The sequence below is a fragment of the Panulirus ornatus genome, chromosome 15, assembly GCF_036320965.1.
Source record: "Panulirus ornatus isolate Po-2019 chromosome 15, ASM3632096v1, whole genome shotgun sequence".
NCBI classification, from domain to species: domain Eukaryota; kingdom Metazoa; phylum Arthropoda; class Malacostraca; order Decapoda; family Palinuridae; genus Panulirus; species Panulirus ornatus.
Genome location: NC_092238.1, coordinates 29,424,931 through 29,446,937, shown reverse-complemented (window position 1 = coordinate 29,446,937; position 22,007 = coordinate 29,424,931). Strand labels below are relative to the sequence as shown.

The 22,007-nt window shown below is 37.9% G+C and overlaps 1 protein-coding gene across 3 annotated transcripts in view; it reads left to right on the top strand.

Annotated features, from left to right (window-relative positions):
• The first annotated feature begins 12,067 nt into the window (after positions 1 to 12,067).
• Positions 12,068 to 22,007, top strand: part of LOC139753809 (peptide methionine sulfoxide reductase MsrB-like) — a 35,824-nt gene continuing 25,884 nt past the window's right edge. The window contains exons 1-4 of one of the 3 annotated variants that reach the window (XM_071670697.1): positions 12,068 to 12,292; positions 14,943 to 15,055; positions 16,313 to 16,389; positions 17,558 to 17,690. In XM_071670697.1, the coding sequence (XP_071526798.1) occupies positions 12,193 to 12,292; positions 14,943 to 15,055; positions 16,313 to 16,389; positions 17,558 to 17,690 (423 nt within the window). In that variant the 5' untranslated portion in view covers positions 12,068 to 12,192. Of the gene's footprint in view, positions 12,293 to 12,341; positions 12,596 to 14,942; positions 15,056 to 16,312; positions 16,390 to 17,557; positions 17,691 to 22,007 lie in introns of those variants that run through there. The other 2 variants (XM_071670696.1, XM_071670695.1) reach the window with 2 other exon arrangements.

Genomic DNA, 22,007 nt, shown 5'->3' with positions numbered 1-22,007 from the left:
ATCCACTTCCGCTTCCATGGTTCCATCCGCTGACAGATCCACTCCCAGATATCTAAAACACTTCACTTCCTCCAGTTTTTCTCCATATATATATATATATATATATGCCTTCTCCAGATCCATATATATATTTCTTTCTTTCAAACTATTCGCCATTTCCCGCATTAGCGAGGTAGCGTTAAGAACAGAGAACTGGGCCTTTGAGGGAATATCCTCACCTGGCCCCCTTCTCTGTTACTTCTTTTGGAAAATTTAAAAAAAAAGAAAAATAATAAGAGGGGAAGATTTCCAGCCCCCCGCTCCCTTCCCTTTTAGTCGCCTTCTATCTCTATCAACTCTATCATATGCCTTCTCCAGATCCATAAATGCTACATACAAATCCATTTGCTTTTCTAAGTATTTCTCACATACATTCTTCAAAGCAAACACCTGATCCACACAATGTATGTAGCATTTATGGATCTGGAGAAGGCATATGATAGAGTTGATAGAGATGCTCTGTGGAAGGTATTAAGAATATATGGTGTGGGAGGCAAGTTATTAGAAGCAGTGAAAAGTTTTTATCGAGGATGTAAGGCATGTGTACGTGTAGGAAGAGAGGAAAGTGATTGGTTCTCAGTGAATGTAGGTTTGCGGCAGGGGTGTGTGATGTCTCCATGGTTGTTTAATTTGCTTATGGATGGGGTTGTTAGGGAGGTGAATGCAAGAGTTTTGGAAAGAGGGACGAGTATGAAGTCTGTTGTGGATGAGAGAGCTTGGGAAGTGAGTCAGTTGTTGTTCACTGATGACACATCGCTGGTGGCTGATTCATGTGAGAAACTGCAGAAGCTGGTGACTGAGTTTGGTAAAGTGTGTGAAAGAAGAAAGTTAAGAGTAAATGTGAATAAGAGCAAGGTTATTAGGTACAGTAGGGTTGAGGGTCAAGTCAATTGGGAGGTAAGTTTGAATGGAGAAAAACTGGAGGAAGTAAAGTGTTTTAGATATCTGGGAGTGGATCTGGCAGCGGATGGAACCATGGAAGCGGAAGTGAATCATAGGGTGGGGGAGGGGGCGAAAATCCTGGGAGCCTTGAAGAATGTGTGGAAGTCGAGAACATTATCTCGGAAAGCAAAAATGGGTATGTTTGAAGGAATAGTAGTTCCAACAATGTTGTATGGTTGCGAGGCGTGGGCTATGGATAGAGTTGTGCGCAGGAGGGTGGATGTGCTGGAAATGAGATGTTTGAGGACAATGTGTGGTGTGAGGTGGTTTAATCGAGTAAGTAATGTAAGGGTAAGAGAGATGTATGGAAATAAAAAGAGCGTGGTTGAGAGAGCAGAAGAGGGTGTTTTGAAATGGTTTGGGCACATGGGGAGAATGAGTGAGGAAAGATTGACCAAGAGGATATATGTGTCGGAGGTGGAGGGAACGAGAAGTGGGAGACCAAATTGGAGGTGGAAAGATGGAGTGAAAAAGATTTTGTGTGTGATCGGGGCCTGAACATGCAGGAGGGTGAAAGGCAGGCAAGGAATAGAGTGAATTGGATCGATGTGGTATACCAGGGTTGACGTGCTGTCAGTTGAATCAGGGCATGTGAAGCATCTGGGGTAAACCATGGAAAGTTCTGTGGAGCCTGGATGTGGAAAGGGAGCTGTGGTTTCGGGCATTATTGCATGACAGCTGGAGACTGAGTGTGAGCGAATGGGGCCTTTGTTGTATTTTCCTGGTGCTGCCTTGCACACATGAGGGGGGAGGGATATGTTTTTCCGTGGGTGGCGGGGTGGCGATGGGGGTGAGTAGGGGCAGACAGTGTGAATTGTGTGCATGTGTGTGTATATGTGTGTGTCTGTGTGTGTATATATGTGTGTACATTGGGATGTGTGGGTGTGTATGTTTGCGTGTGTGGACGTGTGTGTGTGTGCATGTGTGTGGGGGTGGGTTGGGCCATTTCTTTCGTCTGTTTCCTTGTGCTACCTCGCAGGCGCGGGAGACAGCGACAAAGCAAAATAGATAAATAAATAAATAAAATATTGGGCCATTCTTTCGTCTGTTTCCTTGCGCTACCTCGCTAATGCGGGAGACAGCGACAAAGTATAATAAAAAAAGATATATATGTATATATATTCCACCTGCATGTGGTTCCACCATAATTGGAAGGTCACCTTTGATGTGGTTTTATCTTTATGAATAAACCTAAAGGAGTATATTCTCATCACATAACTTCCTACTCCAAAGGAATCCATCCTTTCCCTGCAGCAATTGAGGTGCAGTTTTGAAACAGTTAGAACCCCATAAAGGGAGTCCTGGGATATATATATATATATATATATATATATATATATATATATATATATATATATATATATATATATATATATATATATAATGTGCTACCAAACTCCACTTGCCTAAGGTTACACTACCAGTGAAAAGGTTGAATCACTGGGACTAAACTCTCATCAGAGAATTTCTCATTCCAAAGGAGTCTACATTTCCCAGCTGTACGAATTAGTGCAGCATTACCCTACAGGAGCTTTTGGAAATGTCATGGATAACACCAGGACTTTCATAGAAAGTTGTGAGGAATGAATATAAGTAAGTAAATAAATGAATAATAAATAGATATATACTTTGTTATTTATAGTTACCCCAGGACCAATTTCTATGAAAGAATCCCGTTACCCAGGACCTTTCTAAAGGCTCCAGCAACCCAAGGCCGTGATATTCTCAGGGAAATGTAAACTTCTTTGGAGTGATAAGGTCTTTGATGAGACTTTACGTCCAATGGTACAGCCTCGGCAAAGGTGACTTTTCACTTATGGTGTAACCTCTTGCAGGCAGAGCCCAATCAACATCAATCTATCTATCTATATATATATATATATATATATATATATATATATATATATATATATATATATATATATATATATATATATTAGCCCATCAACACCAATTATATAAAATGTGTGTACACAAGCACTATGCATATATAGCTATATATGTAGACAAACATATTTTGAATAAGCTAATCTAATGATATGGATCTACCAATGCCAGACAAGATTTGACTTCTGACATATTTCTCAGGCACTGTGAACTTATTTGATGCTTCAGAGATGTGGCCTTATACATGTGATGCAGCTTGTGCATTTGCCAGTCATCCAACACTGTCAGTCTTTGACAAAGCGGTGAAAGAATGAAACTGCATTCTGCCTGTCTTGTATAGAAACAATATGTGGGGGACATTGGGCCATAACGATATTATATTCTTTGGAATATAATCATCATGATCTATCACATAATTGTTTTCCCATAAAAGAATGTACTTGTTTGCAACTTGGTATTTTAATTCTTTTTGCCCCTTTTTTCCCCAACTTTATACTCACACAGGCACTGCCGGGTGTTTTCTCCTGTAGGGGAATTAGAGATATATTGGACTTACCGTACACAGACACGCTGGATTATTGATTCAGTTGAATATTCTTGATTTACCTTGGGAAGAATGAAAATATATGAAATTTACTTCATTATTAGATTCATGTGTGTAAATGATTCAATATTTAGGAATTATCAAAATTGATTTGGTGAAATGTCCAAGGTATTGATTGAACCAACTCTATATCATAATCCCACCAGTTTCTAGTCTGCCATCCATTACCCCCATCAGATATTTGCAGATGTGTTATCCAAAATTTTTAGTCTGGAATGGCATAGCCAAAACAGCCCATCCTGGCAGTGCCCCACATGTCTGCATTGTGTATGGTTGTGGTATACAGTGTGTGATTGAGTGTATATATTATTGATAAATATATTAGTCAACTTTCAAGTTGTTTATTATTGTATAACCTGATTACTGTTGAATTTCATATTTTGATCACATTTTCTAAGACTTGTCCTTTCAGTGTCTCAAATGATTCATGCATTTGTGAATTACACATGTGTTTGGGGAAAGGTATATAGTTAGTCATGAGTTTAAGTACCAGTCTGCTTTGCATCAGGGTTATCCATAATGAATATTGCCTTTGGAGTAAGGATGTATTACGTTTCCTGTTCGGATGGGTTTTTGTATCTATATTTTCCAGATTGTTAACCTTTGCGCATTGGTGCACTTCAAGCTGCAGTTTGGTGCTATGCTTATTTTAGTATGTATCACATGTTTCTTATGAGAAACCTGGCTCACATTAGATTTTGACAAATTAACTAGCTATTTAAGATTAGATTTTGACAAATGAACTAGCTATTTAAGATTTAGAAAAAAAAATATGTGAGCAGTAGTTCATTCCTCTAAATCAATGGATCCTTGCCCTATTAACAAAGTGTGTGGTTGAGATAAGGGGATCCCACTTCAGCACAATTGTTCTCACAAAAAGTGCTAAGTCATCTGTTCTGGATGCTACTCTGTTCACATGGGACATAACAAACATGTATAAAAGAAAGAAAAGAACACTTGAAATGTACAAGAATTTGTTCTTAGATATTATGTATTATGTGTATACTGTATCAGCCAGTGAAGGGTTTTACTGCCATATTTGAAACCAGATGGTTTGGGATTTTAAGTACTTGTTGATAAGGAATAGTTCAGTATTGTACCTGGAGAAAGTGGAGGAGTCACAACCCAAGACTATTGACTCCACTTCAGTGTGAACAATGGACAAGACAGGTAAGAGAGATGAGAGTTGTTTTTACTGCAGAACTATATATTAATTGAGGGATCCCCAATAAAGAAATGTGCAATATATACCAGTTACCAGAATACCCTCTAAACTATATTTTGATATGCTTATATGCGACCCATGGTTCAAAATGACTGGAATTTGATTGCAAGAGAACACTCAAAAGTGTGTCGGAGTTTGTGTCCTGGACATGTAGCACTGATAGTGAAATAGCAGATACTGAAGCCAAAAGAGCTATATTTATCAATTTATACAAGAGTAATACTTCACCTTGATTTTATAAGCATAATAAATGATAATGTTATGTAAATGGCAAGCTAAATGGGACTTCGGAAGTCCAAGAGAATAACAGTCTATCGAGGAAAAGTTGAAAAGAGAGGTGTTGTGGTATGACATTCTTCTTTCATCATCATTCATATATATATATATATATATATATATTATATATATATATATTATATATATATATATATATTATTTTTTTTTTTTTTTTTTTTTTTTTTTTTTTTTATACTTTGTCGCTGTCTCCCGCGTTTGCGAGGTAGCGCAAGGAAACAGACGAAAGAAATGGCCCCCCCCCATACACATGTACATACACACGTCCACACACGCAAATATACATACCTACACAGCTTTCCATGGTTTACCCCAGACGCTTCACATGCCTTGATTCAATCCACTGACAGCACGTCAACCCCTGTATACCACATCGCTCCAATTCACTCTATTCCTTGCCCTCCTTTCACCTTCCTGCATGTTCAGGCCCCGATCACACAAAATCTTTTTCACTCCATCTTTCCACCTCCAATTTGGTCTCCTCTTCTCCTCGTTCCCTCCACCTCCGACACATATATCCTTGGTCAATCTTTCCTCACTCATTCTCTCCATGTGCCCAAACCATTTCAAAACACCCTCTTCTGATATTTCCACACATCTCTCTTACCCTTACGTTACTTACTCGATCAAACCACCTCACACCACACATTTTCCTCAAACATCTCATTTCCAGCACATCCATCCTCCTTCGCACATCTCTATCCATAGCCCACGCCTCGCAACCATACAACATTGCTGGAACCACTATTCCTTCAAACATACCCATTTTTGCTTTCCGAGATAATGTTCTCGACTTCCACACATTTTTCAAGGCTCCCAAAATTTTCGCCCCCTCCCCCACCCTATGATCCACTTCCGCTTCCATGGTTCCATCCGCTGACAGATCCACTCCCAGATATCTAAAACACTTCACTTCCTCCAGTTTTTCTCCATATATATATATATATATATATGCCTTCTCCAGATCCATATATATATTTCTTTCTTTCAAACTATTCGCCATTTCCCGCATTAGCGAGGTAGCGTTAAGAACAGAGAACTGGGCCTTTGAGGGAATATCCTCACCTGGCCCCCTTCTCTGTTACTTCTTTTGGAAAATTAAAAAAAAAAAAAAATAATAAGAGGGGAAGATTTCCAGCCCCCCGCTCCCTTCCCTTTTAGTCGCCTTCTATCTCTATCAACTCTATCATATGCCTTCTCCAGATCCATAAATGCTACATACAAATCCATTTGCTTTTCTAAGTATTTCTCACATACATTCTTCAAAGCAAACACCTGATCCACACAATGTATGTAGCATTTATGGATCTGGAGAAGGCATATGATAGAGTTGATAGAGATGCTCTGTGGAAGGTATTAAGAATATATGGTGTGGGAGGCAAGTTATTAGAAGCAGTGAAAAGTTTTTATCGAGGATGTAAGGCATGTGTACGTGTAGGAAGAGAGGAAAGTGATTGGTTCTCAGTGAATGTAGGTTTGCGGCAGGGGTGTGTGATGTCTCCATGGTTGTTTAATTTGCTTATGGATGGGGTTGTTAGGGAGGTGAATGCAAGAGTTTTGGAAAGAGGGACGAGTATGAAGTCTGTTGTGGATGAGAGAGCTTGGGAAGTGAGTCAGTTGTTGTTCACTGATGACACATCGCTGGTGGCTGATTCATGTGAGAAACTGCAGAAGCTGGTGACTGAGTTTGGTAAAGTGTGTGAAAGAAGAAAGTTAAGAGTAAATGTGAATAAGAGCAAGGTTATTAGGTACAGTAGGGTTGAGGGTCAAGTCAATTGGGAGGTAAGTTTGAATGGAGAAAAACTGGAGGAAGTAAAGTGTTTTAGATATCTGGGAGTGGATCTGGCAGCGGATGGAACCATGGAAGCGGAAGTGAATCATAGGGTGGGGGAGGGGGCGAAAATCCTGGGAGCCTTGAAGAATGTGTGGAAGTCGAGAACATTATCTCGGAAAGCAAAAATGGGTATGTTTGAAGGAATAGTGGTTCCAACAATGTTGTATGGTTGCGAGGCGTGGGCTATGGATAGAGTTGTGCGCAGGAGGGTGGATGTGCTGGAAATGAGATGTTTGAGGACAATGTGTGGTGTGAGGTGGTTTGATCGAGTAAGTAATGTAAGGGTAAGAGAGATGTATGGAAATAAAAAGAGCGTGGTTGAGAGAGCAGAAGAGGGTGTTTTGAAATGGTTTGGGCACATGGGGAGAATGAGTGAGGAAAGATTGACCAAGAGGATATATGTGTCGGAGGTGGAGGGAACGAGAAGTGGGAGACCAAATTGGAGGTGGAAAGATGGAGTGAAAAAGATTTTGTGTGATCGGGGCCTGAACATGCAGGAGGGTGAAAGGCAGGCAAGGAATAGAGTGAATTGGATCGATGTGGTATACCAGGGTTGACGTGCTGTCAGTTGAATCAGGGCATGTGAAGCGTCTGGGGTAAACCATGGAAAGTTGTGTGTGGCCTGGATGTGGAAAGGGAGCTGTGGTTTCGAGCATTATTGCGTGACAGCTAGAAACTGAGTGTGAACGAATGGGGCCTTTGTTGTCTTTTCCTAGTGCTACCTCGCACACATGAGGGGGGAGGGGGATGGTATTCCATATGTGGCGAGGTGGCGATGGGAATGAATAAAGGCAGACTGAATTGTGTGCATGGGTATATGTGTATGCCTGTGTGTGTATATATATGTGTACATTGAGATGTATAGGTATGTATATTTGCGTGTGTGGACGTGTATGTATATACATTGTGTATGGGGGTGGGTTGGGCCATTTCTTTCGTCTGTTTCCTTGCGCTACCTCGCAAACGCGGGAGACAGCGACTAAGCAAAATAAAAAAATAAATAAATAAATATATATATATATATTATATATATATATATATATATATATATATATATATATATATATATATATATATATATATATATATATATATCATGTATTTACTCCTGTGATTGTAAGCATACACTAGCCTAAGCCTGCTATCCATTTATCGAAGAGCCCTGTGGGAAGGATGAACACCTAGGTTGGAAGTGGGCTGATGCCACGTCAAAGATTCGAACCTATGCGCCACCGCCCTCGGGCTGGCCGTAAGTTACCCAAACTCATTCGTAGTTAGAAAATATTAACCACTACACCGTTGAGGTCCGTGTATGTGTATACTGTGAAATGGAACTTTGGGAAGGTTTGATATGAAATGAGTTAACGGGGCCTGTAGATATAGTTATGAACAACGGAGGAATGCCTTTCCTGCCGCTACTTCCCTAACCTTCGAGATTTGCTGAGTTACTGTAAAGGAAAAGTATGTAGCCAATGACCGTCGTACGTTTAGCGTTGTGTCGCATTGTTGGTCGTCGGTCATAGGAAACACAAGTGACACTAAGCCACAGTACGTATTGACTTCGTAAAGTTGATTTTCGTGTGACCTAAAATGGAAGTCTTTTGCTCGAGGTATTTTTACGTGAAGTTTAGGCCCAAGGGAATTGTCATGGCAGAGTGTTGGTGTGGTAAAGGAAGTCTTTTGCTCTAGGTATTTTTACGTAAAGTTTAGGCCCAAGGGAATTGTCATGGCAGAGTGTTGGTGTGGTACAGGAAGTCTTTTGCTCTAGGTATTTTTACGTGAAGTTTAGGCCCAAGGGAATTGTCATGGCAGAGTGTTGGTGTGGTAAAGGAAGTCTTTTGCTCGAGGTATTTTTACGTAAAGTTTAGGCCCAAGGGAATTGTCATGGCAGAGTGTTGGTGTGGTAAAGATGTGTAATCTAGGTCACAGCATTTATTTTTCTGTCGCCTCTCTCGTGGTGTAGACGAGGAAACATGCCGGAACAGCGCCACTGCTAGTCAGTTTGGAACCGAGCCCATTGGCAGCGCTAGCTAGGCCGTTCATTCAACGTGAGTTTAACTCCGTGCAGATATACTGTTATTTGGTGAATAGCCATGTGCAAATAGATCAAATTCTAATTTTTTTTCCATCGTTTTTTTTCGGTATTTTCATTTGTGGAACACGCCTCGTTTTTGTATGACTTGATGATAAGATTTTCTGGACAATTTCGTGTGTATTACGTCACGGTTGGTGAAAAAGTAGGACCTGTTGAAACTTTGGCGTCAAGAAGCGATCGGTCGCGGCTTGCAGGATTTTCCTTTCTCTGCAATGCATCTCCCACTGGTGGAGTTTGAAATGCAGTGTGTAGTTTTCAGCGAAAATTGTGAACATTTTTTACCCTGAAGACGCAATCCTTAGATAAAGACTTTGGATGTGGTTTTGATTTATAGATTAAGGGAGAACATCAAAAGTTTGATTTATAGGTTAAGGGAGAACATCAAAAGACATTATGTGAACTAGAGTTTGCTCCTTATCTTTCTTATTAACGGACTCTTTGGTATCATTTCAGGATGTTGAGAGGGGTGGGTGTAAAAATTATGTGAACCTTATTTATTAAGCTTAACTCCGACGTTGTTTTGCCTCGTCTCAAAAAGGTGACAAATGTCCGTTGTTATCACCTGTCTGATCACGTTCCCTGATTTTCTTATAGTACTGAACAGTGGACTTTTCCCTTGTTTGACTGAAATGAAAAAAAAATGAAATTAATGTTTTTTTTTTAGAAATCTGAATCATTTACTCAACGAAAAGCATGGATAATTAATTGGATCAAAACTATGATTAAATTTACTGACCGGTAATCTCAGATGTGAATTTGGATATGTATCGCCGCAAATCTTATTTCTTTATAAACATTATTTTTACAGCCACTTTAAAAGTGAAGATTTAATATCGTGTCTGCTTGTGATGCGAGGACGAAAAGTGATAAACGAATTTCGGTTCGGGAGTGATTTTGTCCTTAAGAACCTAGTAATCACGTTTTAACTTCATATAGCAGTTCATGCTGGGCTTAAAGGCCTTTGCAACATGGCTTGGCAGTAACAAACATTTCAAGCGCCAAATTAAATCACACATATCACTTGTTCAACGTTAATGGTTTCTGTCACTTTTACCATAGGTTAGAATTACGTATAAGAACAAATTACAGCAAACTTTAAGAGTCCTTTGAAGTAAGGCAACTGTGGCTTCGTAGAATCTTATAGCATGTCTTTATTCATAAGTTGCTAACGAGCGTTTCCTTATCACAACAGAAAGAGGATGACCTGATACCTGTCAACTGCTAGGGACAGGTTTCCATGCCAAGCCACTGGCTCCCTCTGGGTATAAAACCAATCCTCACTTAGGCGGTGAATATCTAAGACCTGATATCTTAATATTCTGTTTGTGGTTCTTCATCAGACTCCATCATCCATTTTAAATTTTTCAACTTAGATGTAGAAGACAAGTAGTTGGATTATAATAATATTTGCCTATATTGAAAAAGTTCCCATACGCTGGTTTTTAATACAATTCATTTACCTTTATTTTCATTCATATAACTTCCTAATAGTTTTTCTGTTTGTTAAGTTTCTCTCTCAATCTTTCAATTTTTAACCATATACAGATGGAGTGAGCGCATTATGTAATCAAACCTGCCATGTTCTCACCAACATGCCACTGCACGACCAGGCAGCAGAGTAACATGAACACACAAAAGCTAAACAACATCTAAGTGTTGTTTACAAAGAACACTAAAAACATAAAATATCAGGCCAAACACACTCTTGCATGCTCTTCTCCTAACCCATCACACACACACACACACACACACACCTATTCTTGAGCTTGGCCAAGAAAACCTTAGCCAACACGAGGTGCAAGACGCCACTAACAGCGCACATGCATGCTTGGGTGCATATCCCGCCTGGCGAGGAATTCTCAGATCAACGTAAATGGTGCCCGAAATTCCCCCTCCCACAACTACATTATAATATTGCTATTATTCTTTCAGTTGATGAAGCAGGTTTTCTATAGATATCATGTTCACATGAACATTTAAACAATAATGATTTCTGTATATGTTTTGAGATATAAGACAGACGTAATTTTAAGACAAGGTGAAAATCAGAAGCTAAGTATGTCTTGCTAAGTGGGGTATCTGATATTTCAATAAATCACGCCAAATCACATGAATTATATAATTCTGTTGCACATTAAAAACCTCTTATCATGTCCATATTAGAAATTTGGTTGGGCTTCACCGTAAAAAGTTGGCCCTTACCATCACTAAAGTTCTAGTAATTGCCTGTTCGCCAGTTATGGACGTGTGAGTAATCAAATACGTCGAGCTACATAGCGCTTGTATAAACTAAGAAACGAAATGCAAAAGTGAAATATAGTTGTCTTAGTTTCAACAGAGAACAATGGCAATTGCTGTATTCGGATGTATTTTTCCTTATATAGACTAGCATATTAATTGAGGATATCAACGTTATGTAAGAGTCAGTTAGTCTAAAGGTGTAATGTCAGAGCGGAGCTTTATTCATGCGAATCAAACGATTGACTGCTTCCGGACCGTCTGTGACCTGGTGAGGGGTCAATCATGCCATTAACAACCATGTTTATATCGCAACGCATTTTGAGAGGTCACATTCTTATCTCACATGTATTCATCACTTGTAAGTTGGGATCACACTCCTATCTCGAATATACTCAATCACTATTAAAAATTGTTACTAATGTCTTCCAATCAGTTTCTCTACGAGAAATAATTGAAATCAGGATTGAAAAAAGTCTCGATTCCTTATTAATTTTCTTTCTCAAGGATTAGGTGTCTTACGTGATGGCATCATATTTGATTAGATGGTTATCTGAGAGTAAGCCTATCAACTGCTTGGGTCATTAAGGTCGTCATCAAGTTATAACCATCAATGGAGAGATTCTAAAATCCTTCAGATGTTCAAGATGATTTTAAGATCAAACACGCTCTCACCAGGATCATATTTCTTGAAGATTTATGTTTAGAGTTATGTTGCAAATATAGGTATATGTATATACGCATTTTACGTGAAAGTGGTATCATTTCGTGTCTTTCTATTTAGGAAAGTAGGGATTTAAATCATTACATGAAGGATGATATGTTTTACTAATTCACACTGCGACTGGGAGAGGACAAGAACAGATTTAAAGTTTATTCAGTGCGGGGGAAAAAAGTATGTTACGAGGGTGAGATACTAAGAGGCAGCAGTCGTGCCAGGCTGCGAGCTGCTGGGGCCGCCCTGGGGTTCTGAGCTACGTCTTCTGGCAGTGGTGAAGCAGCGGCCGAGTTCTTGGGGTTGTCCCTGCGGCATCATGGCTGGATTCGCAAGCAGATCTTTTTTCAGACTTGCCTTTACGTCATCTCTGTCGCCAGTGAGAAGAAATGTGGTGAGAACACTTGCTGTCACTTCTGGTGAGTTGATGACCCAGAGTTTCGAGGGTTCGTCTTTATAAACATCGTACTGTGTGGAATGACAGGGAGGGTTGTCATGATTAAGAGTTGCATATTCGCCATTTAACTTTCGTGTAAAAGGATAGTGATGATCGCCATAACTTAGTAGGGCAATGTGTGTCTCATCCGCCATGTGGATATTAATGAGTTCTGTAACAGACATGCTGGTTGTCACTGCTGTCATTGGTGTGGTTGGCTGGCTATGTTCTGGCATAGTTTCAAGACGCAGTGCTTCAGAAACTACTGCTTCTGCTGCTGCTTCAGGTATCATGTACAGTAAAGGTTATAGATTTGATTGTCAGTAGATGTCGTCCACGTTATTATGTTAAGTGACAGCCATTCAACGCACCTGTTCTTTTTTTTTTTTTATTTTAACATGCTTTAACGATGTGCTAATAAGTGATTGCATATTTATGTTCCTTAAAGTTGAAGTGAGGAAGCTAGAATATTTCTAAGTGAATGATAAGGTTCCTACAAAATTATATAAAACATATATCAAACATTTAGCTTGTGGAGCTATTATGGTAACAATCATGAGTTCAAAACCATGATTAATATTTTTTTACGCCACCTTGTAATTACCTTTTTTTTCAGATGATTTAATTGGAGAACTGATTTGCAACCAGAAATTACAAACTGAGTGGGAGATTAACATCCATATACAATAAATGCACAACCCATTCCTCGTCTTGCAGTTGTATGTAAACTTCAACAAGTGGGAAGGGCTTTGAAGATCAGGGAAAACGCAGATCTGACAACCAAACCAAATGTAACATAATGAGCCCATCCTAATTTACCCCAGTTAAGAAGATTGGTATGGGTTAAATCGATTCAACTGTTTAGTCGGTATACTTATCCAAGGAAACCAAAATTCCGAAATGATTACAGTCGAATAAATGAAATACACCGGCATTACTTTAGAGGTTGATTTCGTTAAGGAGGCATAAACTATATACTTTTCGATGGAAAGTTTGTTTTTTCCATAACCATAGTCATCTAATACAATGTGAGAATCATCAGAAATGCAAGAGAAGTGGATCATGATGGTTGAAATACATCTCTTATTTATGTAAGAAATTCATCGACTCATAATTTGGACGTCGGTGGATTTCGTGGAGGAGGTTGAGAACTAACTTTGGCGTATCTCTAAACATCGGAATCCAGGACTGCAGTAGGTCGCTGTATACGTCAAAATATAATACTGTAGGAGACCCAGTCGAATAATTGATTATTTAGGACGTTAAGGAAGATTAGAGAACATCTTTGGATTTCCGTGGGAAGTATGGTATAGCCCAAAGCAACGAAATGAAAGAGGATTGCAGTAGGAATAGTCAATTTCAATTATGATGACTTTCGTTGAGACTACGAGACCGTGTAACACTTACCGCTACATGATGGTAAGTACTGGATGGCGACGCATCATCGGCATTGGAGATCGCGAAACAAAATCATAAGTATACATGCACAGTATCTATGAAGTGCAAATAAAAACTCTTAATTCCATTAGCATACTAAGTCTCGTATGTTATTATGAGCGTATTTCACCGGCAATGTTATATTTCTTTTGGATTTTGGTGTATTTCGTTGTTTAGGGAAGGATACGAGGCGGCTGAAGTGGGACACCACACAGCATTCAAAATTCTAGTATAATAATTATCTTTTGCTTATTTTGTCCCAACAATTCATTTTCAAGGAACAATGGTATCAACTGATCCTGGCTAAACTTTGTCATTTTCAGCGAAACTTCAAAATTACTTTTTCTCATTTCCTTAACATAAATGTGTTTCTCTTTTGCTATAGTATACATCGATGTCAAATATTCATTTAAAGCAAGGAAGATATTGAATTCCTCTAAATCTTAAGTTCTTGCAAATGACGTGTTTTATCTAGTCATAAATGATGGAGATGTGTGGTACCAATATGATAGGGGTGTGTTGGTGAGGGTAGCCACATTTGTTTTCTGATGTACATGGTGAAGTAACTTCAGTCAGAATTTATAGTTGCCCTTAATGCAGCAGTTAGCACATTGTCACAACAAGGCACCAACCTTTAGGTTCAACGTCTGGTTTAACATATTTTAATTCATTGGTGATAATTAGGGGAAGGGCACTAAGTATGTCACTTGGAATCTTATTGGGAAACTTTTCTAAGTGATAATTTGAATCAATTATAATGAAGAGTTTATTGACCTAACCTGATATAGGTTGCCAAACCTAACCTACCTAGTATATTATATAACCTGTTCGGAAATGTAGATATTTTCAGTGAAAAGAAAGAATCTGACAAAAGAAAGAAATGGTGGAATCTGTTTCCCAAGTTTGGATATCCCTTCTTACTGGATTACAAATGTTCAGAAAGGTATTAAATGAAATGTTTTCATCCTTATATCTGTTTTCATATGAGCCTTGCTTTAATTTTACTTCCAAAGTAACATTCATTGAATATTAATGAACTTCAGTATTATTTTGGAAAAATTTGTCTACAGCAAAGCTTCAATTTCTTTTTAGTGTTATGTAGTAGATGGTTGATATGTGTAAAAGTAGGTATATATTTAGGACTGGAATCAAGATGTCAGTTGGTTATGATATGCTTGGTCTCTTCACGCACTTAGTGTCATGTGTACCCAACACGAAGAAAGATGCGAAAAAGAGGACTACTCAGGATTGGCAGAAGTTGCTGACTCCAGAGCAGTATTATGTAACACGAGAAGGTGGTACAGAGCCGGTAAGACTATTATATTTATGTTCCATCACTATCAAAGTATATGCAGGACACTGCATCAACCTTACATCTCTGTGTTTGTGTGACACCCATGTTGCCCATATTCTTAACCTTGTGTTTATGTACCATGTCTTTACTCTTATGTGTACACAGACAAACACACACATACACCAGCCTAAGCCTGGTAGCTATTTATCAACCAGCCCTGCTTTATGTAGAAAATTTAGGACTAAGCTTAAACTGGTGATGAAAACAGTTCAAAATTATATCCTGCATATATGCAATTAGCAGGACTTTTTAGGTTATGGAAGGGCTGTACATGATGACAGCATCCATAGCTTCTTTGATATCTTCCTTATTACATCAGAATAGATGACTGGCATCAGCATTAGTACCCAGCCATTCAAAATATTCATGTTGCTCCTTTTTCCAGATGTTGACTGGTCAGTACTGATCACCTATGTGTTTTTTGTAAGTCGTCCAAAACAAACCAGGTTTGTCTGTATAATGAATATTAATTGTATATAGAGGCCAAACTTATCATTCACATAGATTTTGAATAACAAAATACCAGTCATTGATCTTGTGGTTTAGGGACTGTTATAAATAACCATTTCATTTTTAACTTATTTTTATCCAGCCATAATAATAGTACGAAGTGATTAGATTCATTTGTATAAAAAATGGGGGAAGATGGATCAGGAATTGATGATATTTATGTTTCAACCCCAAAATAAAAGAAAAGGATAAATAGGATGAAATTCTAATGTGTTAAAAGAGACATACTTCACAGGATGTAGAAGGTAGACTCTGTAGAAATAGAGAGTTTGACAGGAAAGTAGCTTAATGTGGAGTGGATAAGATCATAACATTTTACCTAAAGCATAGCAACAGGTTTGATTATGCATTGTGACTCCAGGTTTAAGGGAACAGAGCAAAAAAGGCCTCAAGTATTGATTAAAGAATAAGATGAAGTTACTGAACCATTGCATGATGTTGAGCCCACATCTGGGGAGTGTGCAAATTGGTAACTGCACAGGATGTAACAACCCAGTTAGTTTTCATCTCTCCTTGTCAAGGCTCAAAAAAGGTTCTTAGTCCTAAGACTTTTTTTTTTTTAATTTTGGATGGAATTTAAACATTTTGTCACAATTTTACATATTACTAACACCCAATTATTGTAAATTTCATCATTGTTTGGCATAGATTTTTTTCATTTATACATATTTGTACTTATTTAAAGATTTTCTTTTTCAACAGCCATTCAGTGGGGCATATTACAACCATCATGAGGAAGGAATCTACCAATGTGTTTGTTGCGGAACAGACTTATTTAGGTAAAGGTAAACTTTACAGTGCTCAGATTGTTTGTCCCTTACTAAGCTTCATTTGTTCACTTCATGTTTTTCTATGGCTTTCTTTAACAATAGAATTGCCACTCTCTTTGTGTTCTGTGTATGTGTATGTGTGTGTGTGTGTGTTTGAACCCTTTACAGATTGGTATATTTTTGTCTGCAGCTACCTCTTTATCTTCGGGAACCTTAAAGCATAGTAATATTGACATCATTGTTATGTCACTAATCCTCCAGAGGAATAAGCAAAGGTGCAACTGTGATGTCATATGCTGGAGGCAGGGGCATTGTTTAAAAAGTAGTTAATTATAAAAAAGAGTGGCTTATTGTAGATGTATTATCTTGTCTAGGCCTATATCCTACATTTTTAGCAATGGCACCATATGCACCCCTACTCAAGAACACACCACCACCACCCTTGCTTACAATCTTTACTTGTTCAGCAAGGATCATATCAGTAAGTTTTGATTTGGAAAAAGAAATTTAGCATTGTATTTGACCAACAGACTTTTGATCTTCTCAGCAGCCTTATTCTTCTGGCAAACACAGTGCTTGCCAGAGAAGAGCAATAAAGATTTAACTTGAAATGACAGTACTGAGTTATAAGGAGAGGATAAAGGCTATTGATTTGCCTTCAGGAAAATAGAAGAGTAAGGGGAGATTGAATCTAGCACTCAGGTTTTTAAACCAGTTTGATGTTTTTAGATATAAGCTCTTTGTGAGCAAAAAAGATAAGCAACCAGAGACCGTGAAAAGAAAGTAAGTAAGAAACATTTTAGAAAAGATGTTGAGAAATATCTGAGTAGTGATTGAATGGAATAGTTGAATAATGAAATTGTGAATGCTGACAATGTAAACATTTACAAAGCTTTATTATATTAGAGACAGTGCAGGAGGCAGGTGTTCATGAATATAGAACTTTCTACTGGTATTGTACAGATAGATAAGTGCATTTCTTGGAAAATCATCTTCTGATTCATTAGTTATTATTTCATAGTTACCATGCATGTACTATTACCCTGTGGGAAGGCTTGCTTAATAGACAAAGTACTTAATGTATAGCATATCTATTCATAAAGATTTTTTTCTTTGGTGATTAATAGATCAAGGATTGATTATACCAAAACTTGATGTTATTGTACTTTTGTTTTAGCTCAAAAACAAAATTTGAATCTGGTAGTGGATGGCCATCTTTTCACTCAACTGAGGGGAAAGGAGATGACAAGGTAGAGATTCGCACAGACACTTCCCACATGATGGTTCGAACAGAAGTTTTATGTAAGGAGGTAAGATTTTGTTTTCAGTATTTCAGTTTATGTAGTTCATTATAGAGGTGTATTGTGATTCATCATCATGATCATGATTATACAACTAGATTACTACACTTTGATACTGGGAAGTACTGGATGGAAGTGATATACATATTATACATAGATTGCATGCAAGTTCACATGGCTGAATATCAGCACCAATAATGTTTTTCACTATAATGGTTTTTTGTGAGAGTTGCCTGATCACTCTTTGGATACTCTAGCTGCTTTGAGAAGAGGAGATGCTAGTGATTAGTTTTTAGTTGCCTCATTCATTAATGGCTGTTTCTTCTGCAGATTATTATTTTTTTTTTCTGACATGCAAGTAAGTTGAAAATCAAGGCGGGTTTGAGGACCTTCTTGACATATCATTTAGCTTAATTGATCATATTGCATTCTTGGGATGCCTGGGTTTAAGTGCTTAGGTTTGAATCCTGGTTGCAACAGCTAGTCTACAGTCAACCCAAACTGTTCATCCTCCACTGGGTGTTAGTTGACAAATTGGGTATCTGGGTTAGGCAGTGTGGTTTCAGAAGTGGTAGAGGATGTGTGGATCAGGTGTTTGCATTGAACAACGTATGTGAGAAATACTTAGAAAAACATGGATTTGTATGTAGCATTTATGGATCTGGAGAAGGCATGTGATAGAGTTGATAGAGACGGTTTGTGGAAGGTATTAAGAGTATATGGTGTGGGAAGTAAGTTACTAGAAGCAGTGTAAAGTTTTTATCAAGGATGTAAGGCATTTGTATGAGTAGGAAGAGAGGAAAGTGATTGGTTCCCAGTGAATGTTGGTTTGCAGCAGGGTGTGTGATGTCTCCATGGTTGTTTAATTTCCTTATGGATGGGGTTGTTAGGGAGGTGAATGCAAGAGTTTTGGAGAGAGGGGCAAGTATACAGTCTGATATGGATGAGAGGGCTTGGGAAGTGTCAGTTGTTGTTCGCTGATGAGACAGCGCTGGTTGTTGATTCGGGTGAGAAACTACAGAAGTTGGTGACTTAGTTTGGTAAAGTGTGTGAAAGAAGAAAGCTGAGAGTAAATATGAATAAGAGTAAGGCTTTTAGTTTCACTACAGTTGAGGGACAAGTTAACTAAGTTTGAATGGAGAAAAACTGGAGGAAGTGAAGTGTTTTAGATATCTGGGAGTGGATTTAGTAGCGGATGGAACCATGGAAGCGGAAGTGAGTTACAGGGTGGGTGAGGGGGTGAAGGTTCTGGGAGTGTTGAAGAATGTGTGGAAGGCGAGAACGTTATCTTGTAGAGCGAAAATGGGTATGTTTGAAGGAATAGTGGTTCCAATAATGTTATATGGTTGTGAGGCATGGGCTATAGATAAAGTTGTGTGGAGGAGGGTGGATGTGTTGGAAATGAAATGTTTGAGGACAGTATGTGGTGTGAGGTTGTTTGATCGAGTAAGTAGTGAAAGGGTAAGAGAGATGTGTGGTAATAAAAAGATTGTGTTTGAGAGAGCAGAAGAGGATGTATTGAAATGGTTTTGTCACATGGAGAGAATGAGTGAGGAAAGATTGACAAAGAGGATGTATGTGTCAGAGGTGGAGTGAAAGAGAAGTGGGAGGCCAAATTGGAGGTGGAAGGTTGGAGTGAAAAGATTTTGAGCGATTGGGGCCTGAACATACAGGAGGGTGAAAGGCATGCAAGGAATAGAGTGAATGGAACGATGTGGTATACTGGGGTCGACGTGCTGTCAATGGATTGAACCAGATCATGTGAAGCGCCTGGGGTAAACCATGGAAAGTTTTGTGGGGCTCGGATATGGAAAGGGAACTGTGGTTTTGGTGCATTAAACATGACAGCTTGAGACTGAGTGTGAACGAGGGGGGATGTGCCATTTCATGTGTGGCGGGGTGGCAGTGGGAATGGATGAAGGCAGCAAGTATAAATATGTACATGTGTCTATATGTATATGTATATGTATGTATACATTGAAATGTATAAGTATGTATATTTGCGTGTGTGGGCTTTTATGTATATACATGTGTATGTGGTGGGTTGAGCCATTCTTTCATCTGTTTCCTTGGGCTACCTCACCAACACTGGAGACAGCGACAAAGTATGATAAATGACTAGATATATATATATAATTTTTCTATGCATGTAATTTTTCTATACATGTGGCATGACATGAAGTGCGATTTCATCTTCATACTGTCATCACGGACAAGTGTGATCATCGCATACATTGATTTGATATGCAAAATGAATACTAGCATTTGGGAATTTCTGTAATCAGTCAGTTTCTCAAAATTTGACATATGAGGTTTTCATGCTGCGAACTGGCGACAGATATCAAATGAAAGGGTAACGTTCCCCTGATCAGGAACTGTTTTAACAAATCAGTAATTGATTCTGACAAAAAATTACACTTTAAGAATAGGTGGGATTAAGAGTGTCTGATGATGTGAATGGAGTGCAAATACAGGACACTGTTAAGGTAGTATGTATTTTGCCTTTCTTTTGATGTTGCTATGTTTTTGTTGAATATCCAGATGATATGGGCCACCCAAGCATATAAGAAAAGAGCATTAAATATTGACTCTTTTTTGTAAACTACAGGTTTGGCCCAGATGATGTTAGGGTTGCATCCCTGGAAAGTGTAACTAAGCAAATTGAATTGAATGGATTCACTTCCCTGTAGAAACCCATGTATAAAGTCTAGTTACATTTCTTGTGATCTAGATTAGGAATGTATATATTTCTTGACTATTCCAAATAAGTTCCTGTATGGTACAGTTTAGTACATGCACATATATAAATGTTATTCTGGTATAAAGTACAGTGTAAGTAACTTGAACATTTACTGCATCTGGTTGTGAACTTGCTCATGGAAGTGGGTTGGGATGGAGGGTTGAGTGGTCCAGTTAGGCACATGAAGGGGCAGGATAGTCTGCAGATCAAACCGTAGATGAAATGTAGATATCCATTGCTCATTCACCAGCATTTGTGTCATTCAACAAATTTGATATTTCCTTAATTGTTCTGCATTTTCTTGATTTCTTTCCTGTGCAAAGCTCATTGCTGTTACTTGTTGGACATTTTTGATTATGACTGGGGGATTACAGCCATAGTTGAAAGCCTAAATATAGCTGAGGGTAGTGTGGCCCAAAGTTCAACCAATGTTACATTTCATGTCTTGGACCACATCCTGATTCAAAATCAACATCACAGTTTCTTGATTTTAGTGTCATTTATTTAAACTTTTAAAAGAAGTCATTCAAAAATATTTTTTGCACCTTTGCATCATATTTACTGGTTATTTATTGGATACTGAGAGCATTATGATATATTTTCCATGATTATTTCAAGTATAGAAGTGTTTGAATATTTTACCTTTCAATTTTAAAACAAAAAGTTTTTTGAGCTAAGAATTACCCTGAACTATTACCTTCAATTTTTGGCATTTTTCTTAGAAAAATAGATTTCTTTAAAAACTCATTTTAAGAATTCTTTTCCATGCTGAATACAAATCTGGTGTTAAGATATGATCTAGTCATCTTACTGACATTTATGGAAGCTTTTAAATGAATTCATGTTAAAAATTTTTTTGCACCTTTGCATCGTATTTTCTGGGTATTTATTGGATAGTGAGACCATTATGATATATTTTCCATGATTATTTCCAGTATAGAAGTGTTTGAATATTTTACCTTTCTATTTTAGAACAAAAAGTTTTTTAAACTAAAAATTACCCTGAACTATTACCTTCAATTTTTGGCATTTTTCTTAGAAAAATAGATTTCCTTTAAAAACTTATTATAAAAAGTATGTTTGATGCTAAATACAAATCTGGTGTTAAGATATCATTTTGTTCTCTTTGTAACATTCATTTAAGCTGTTAAACAAAGTTAATTTTAGAAATATTTTGTACTTCTTTCCATCGTATTTACTGGGTATGTATCTGGAACTGAGAGCATTATGATATATTTTCTATGATTATTTCAAGTATAGAAGTGTTTGAATATTTTATCCTTCTCTTTTAAAACAAAATGTTTTTTGAGCTGAGAAATATCCTGACCTCTTACTAGAAATATCCTGACCTATTACCTTGAATTTTAGACCTTTTCCTCAGGAAAATAGATTTCCTTTAAAAACTTATTATAAGAAGTATTTTTCGTGCTGAATGCAAATCTGGTCTTAAAATATCGTTTACACATATTTATGACATTTATTTAAGCTTTCAAATGAAGTCAGTTTCATAGTATTTTCTCCTCGTTTGCGTCGTATTTTTTGGGTATGTATTGGGTACTGAGAGCATGATGATTTATTTTCCTTTA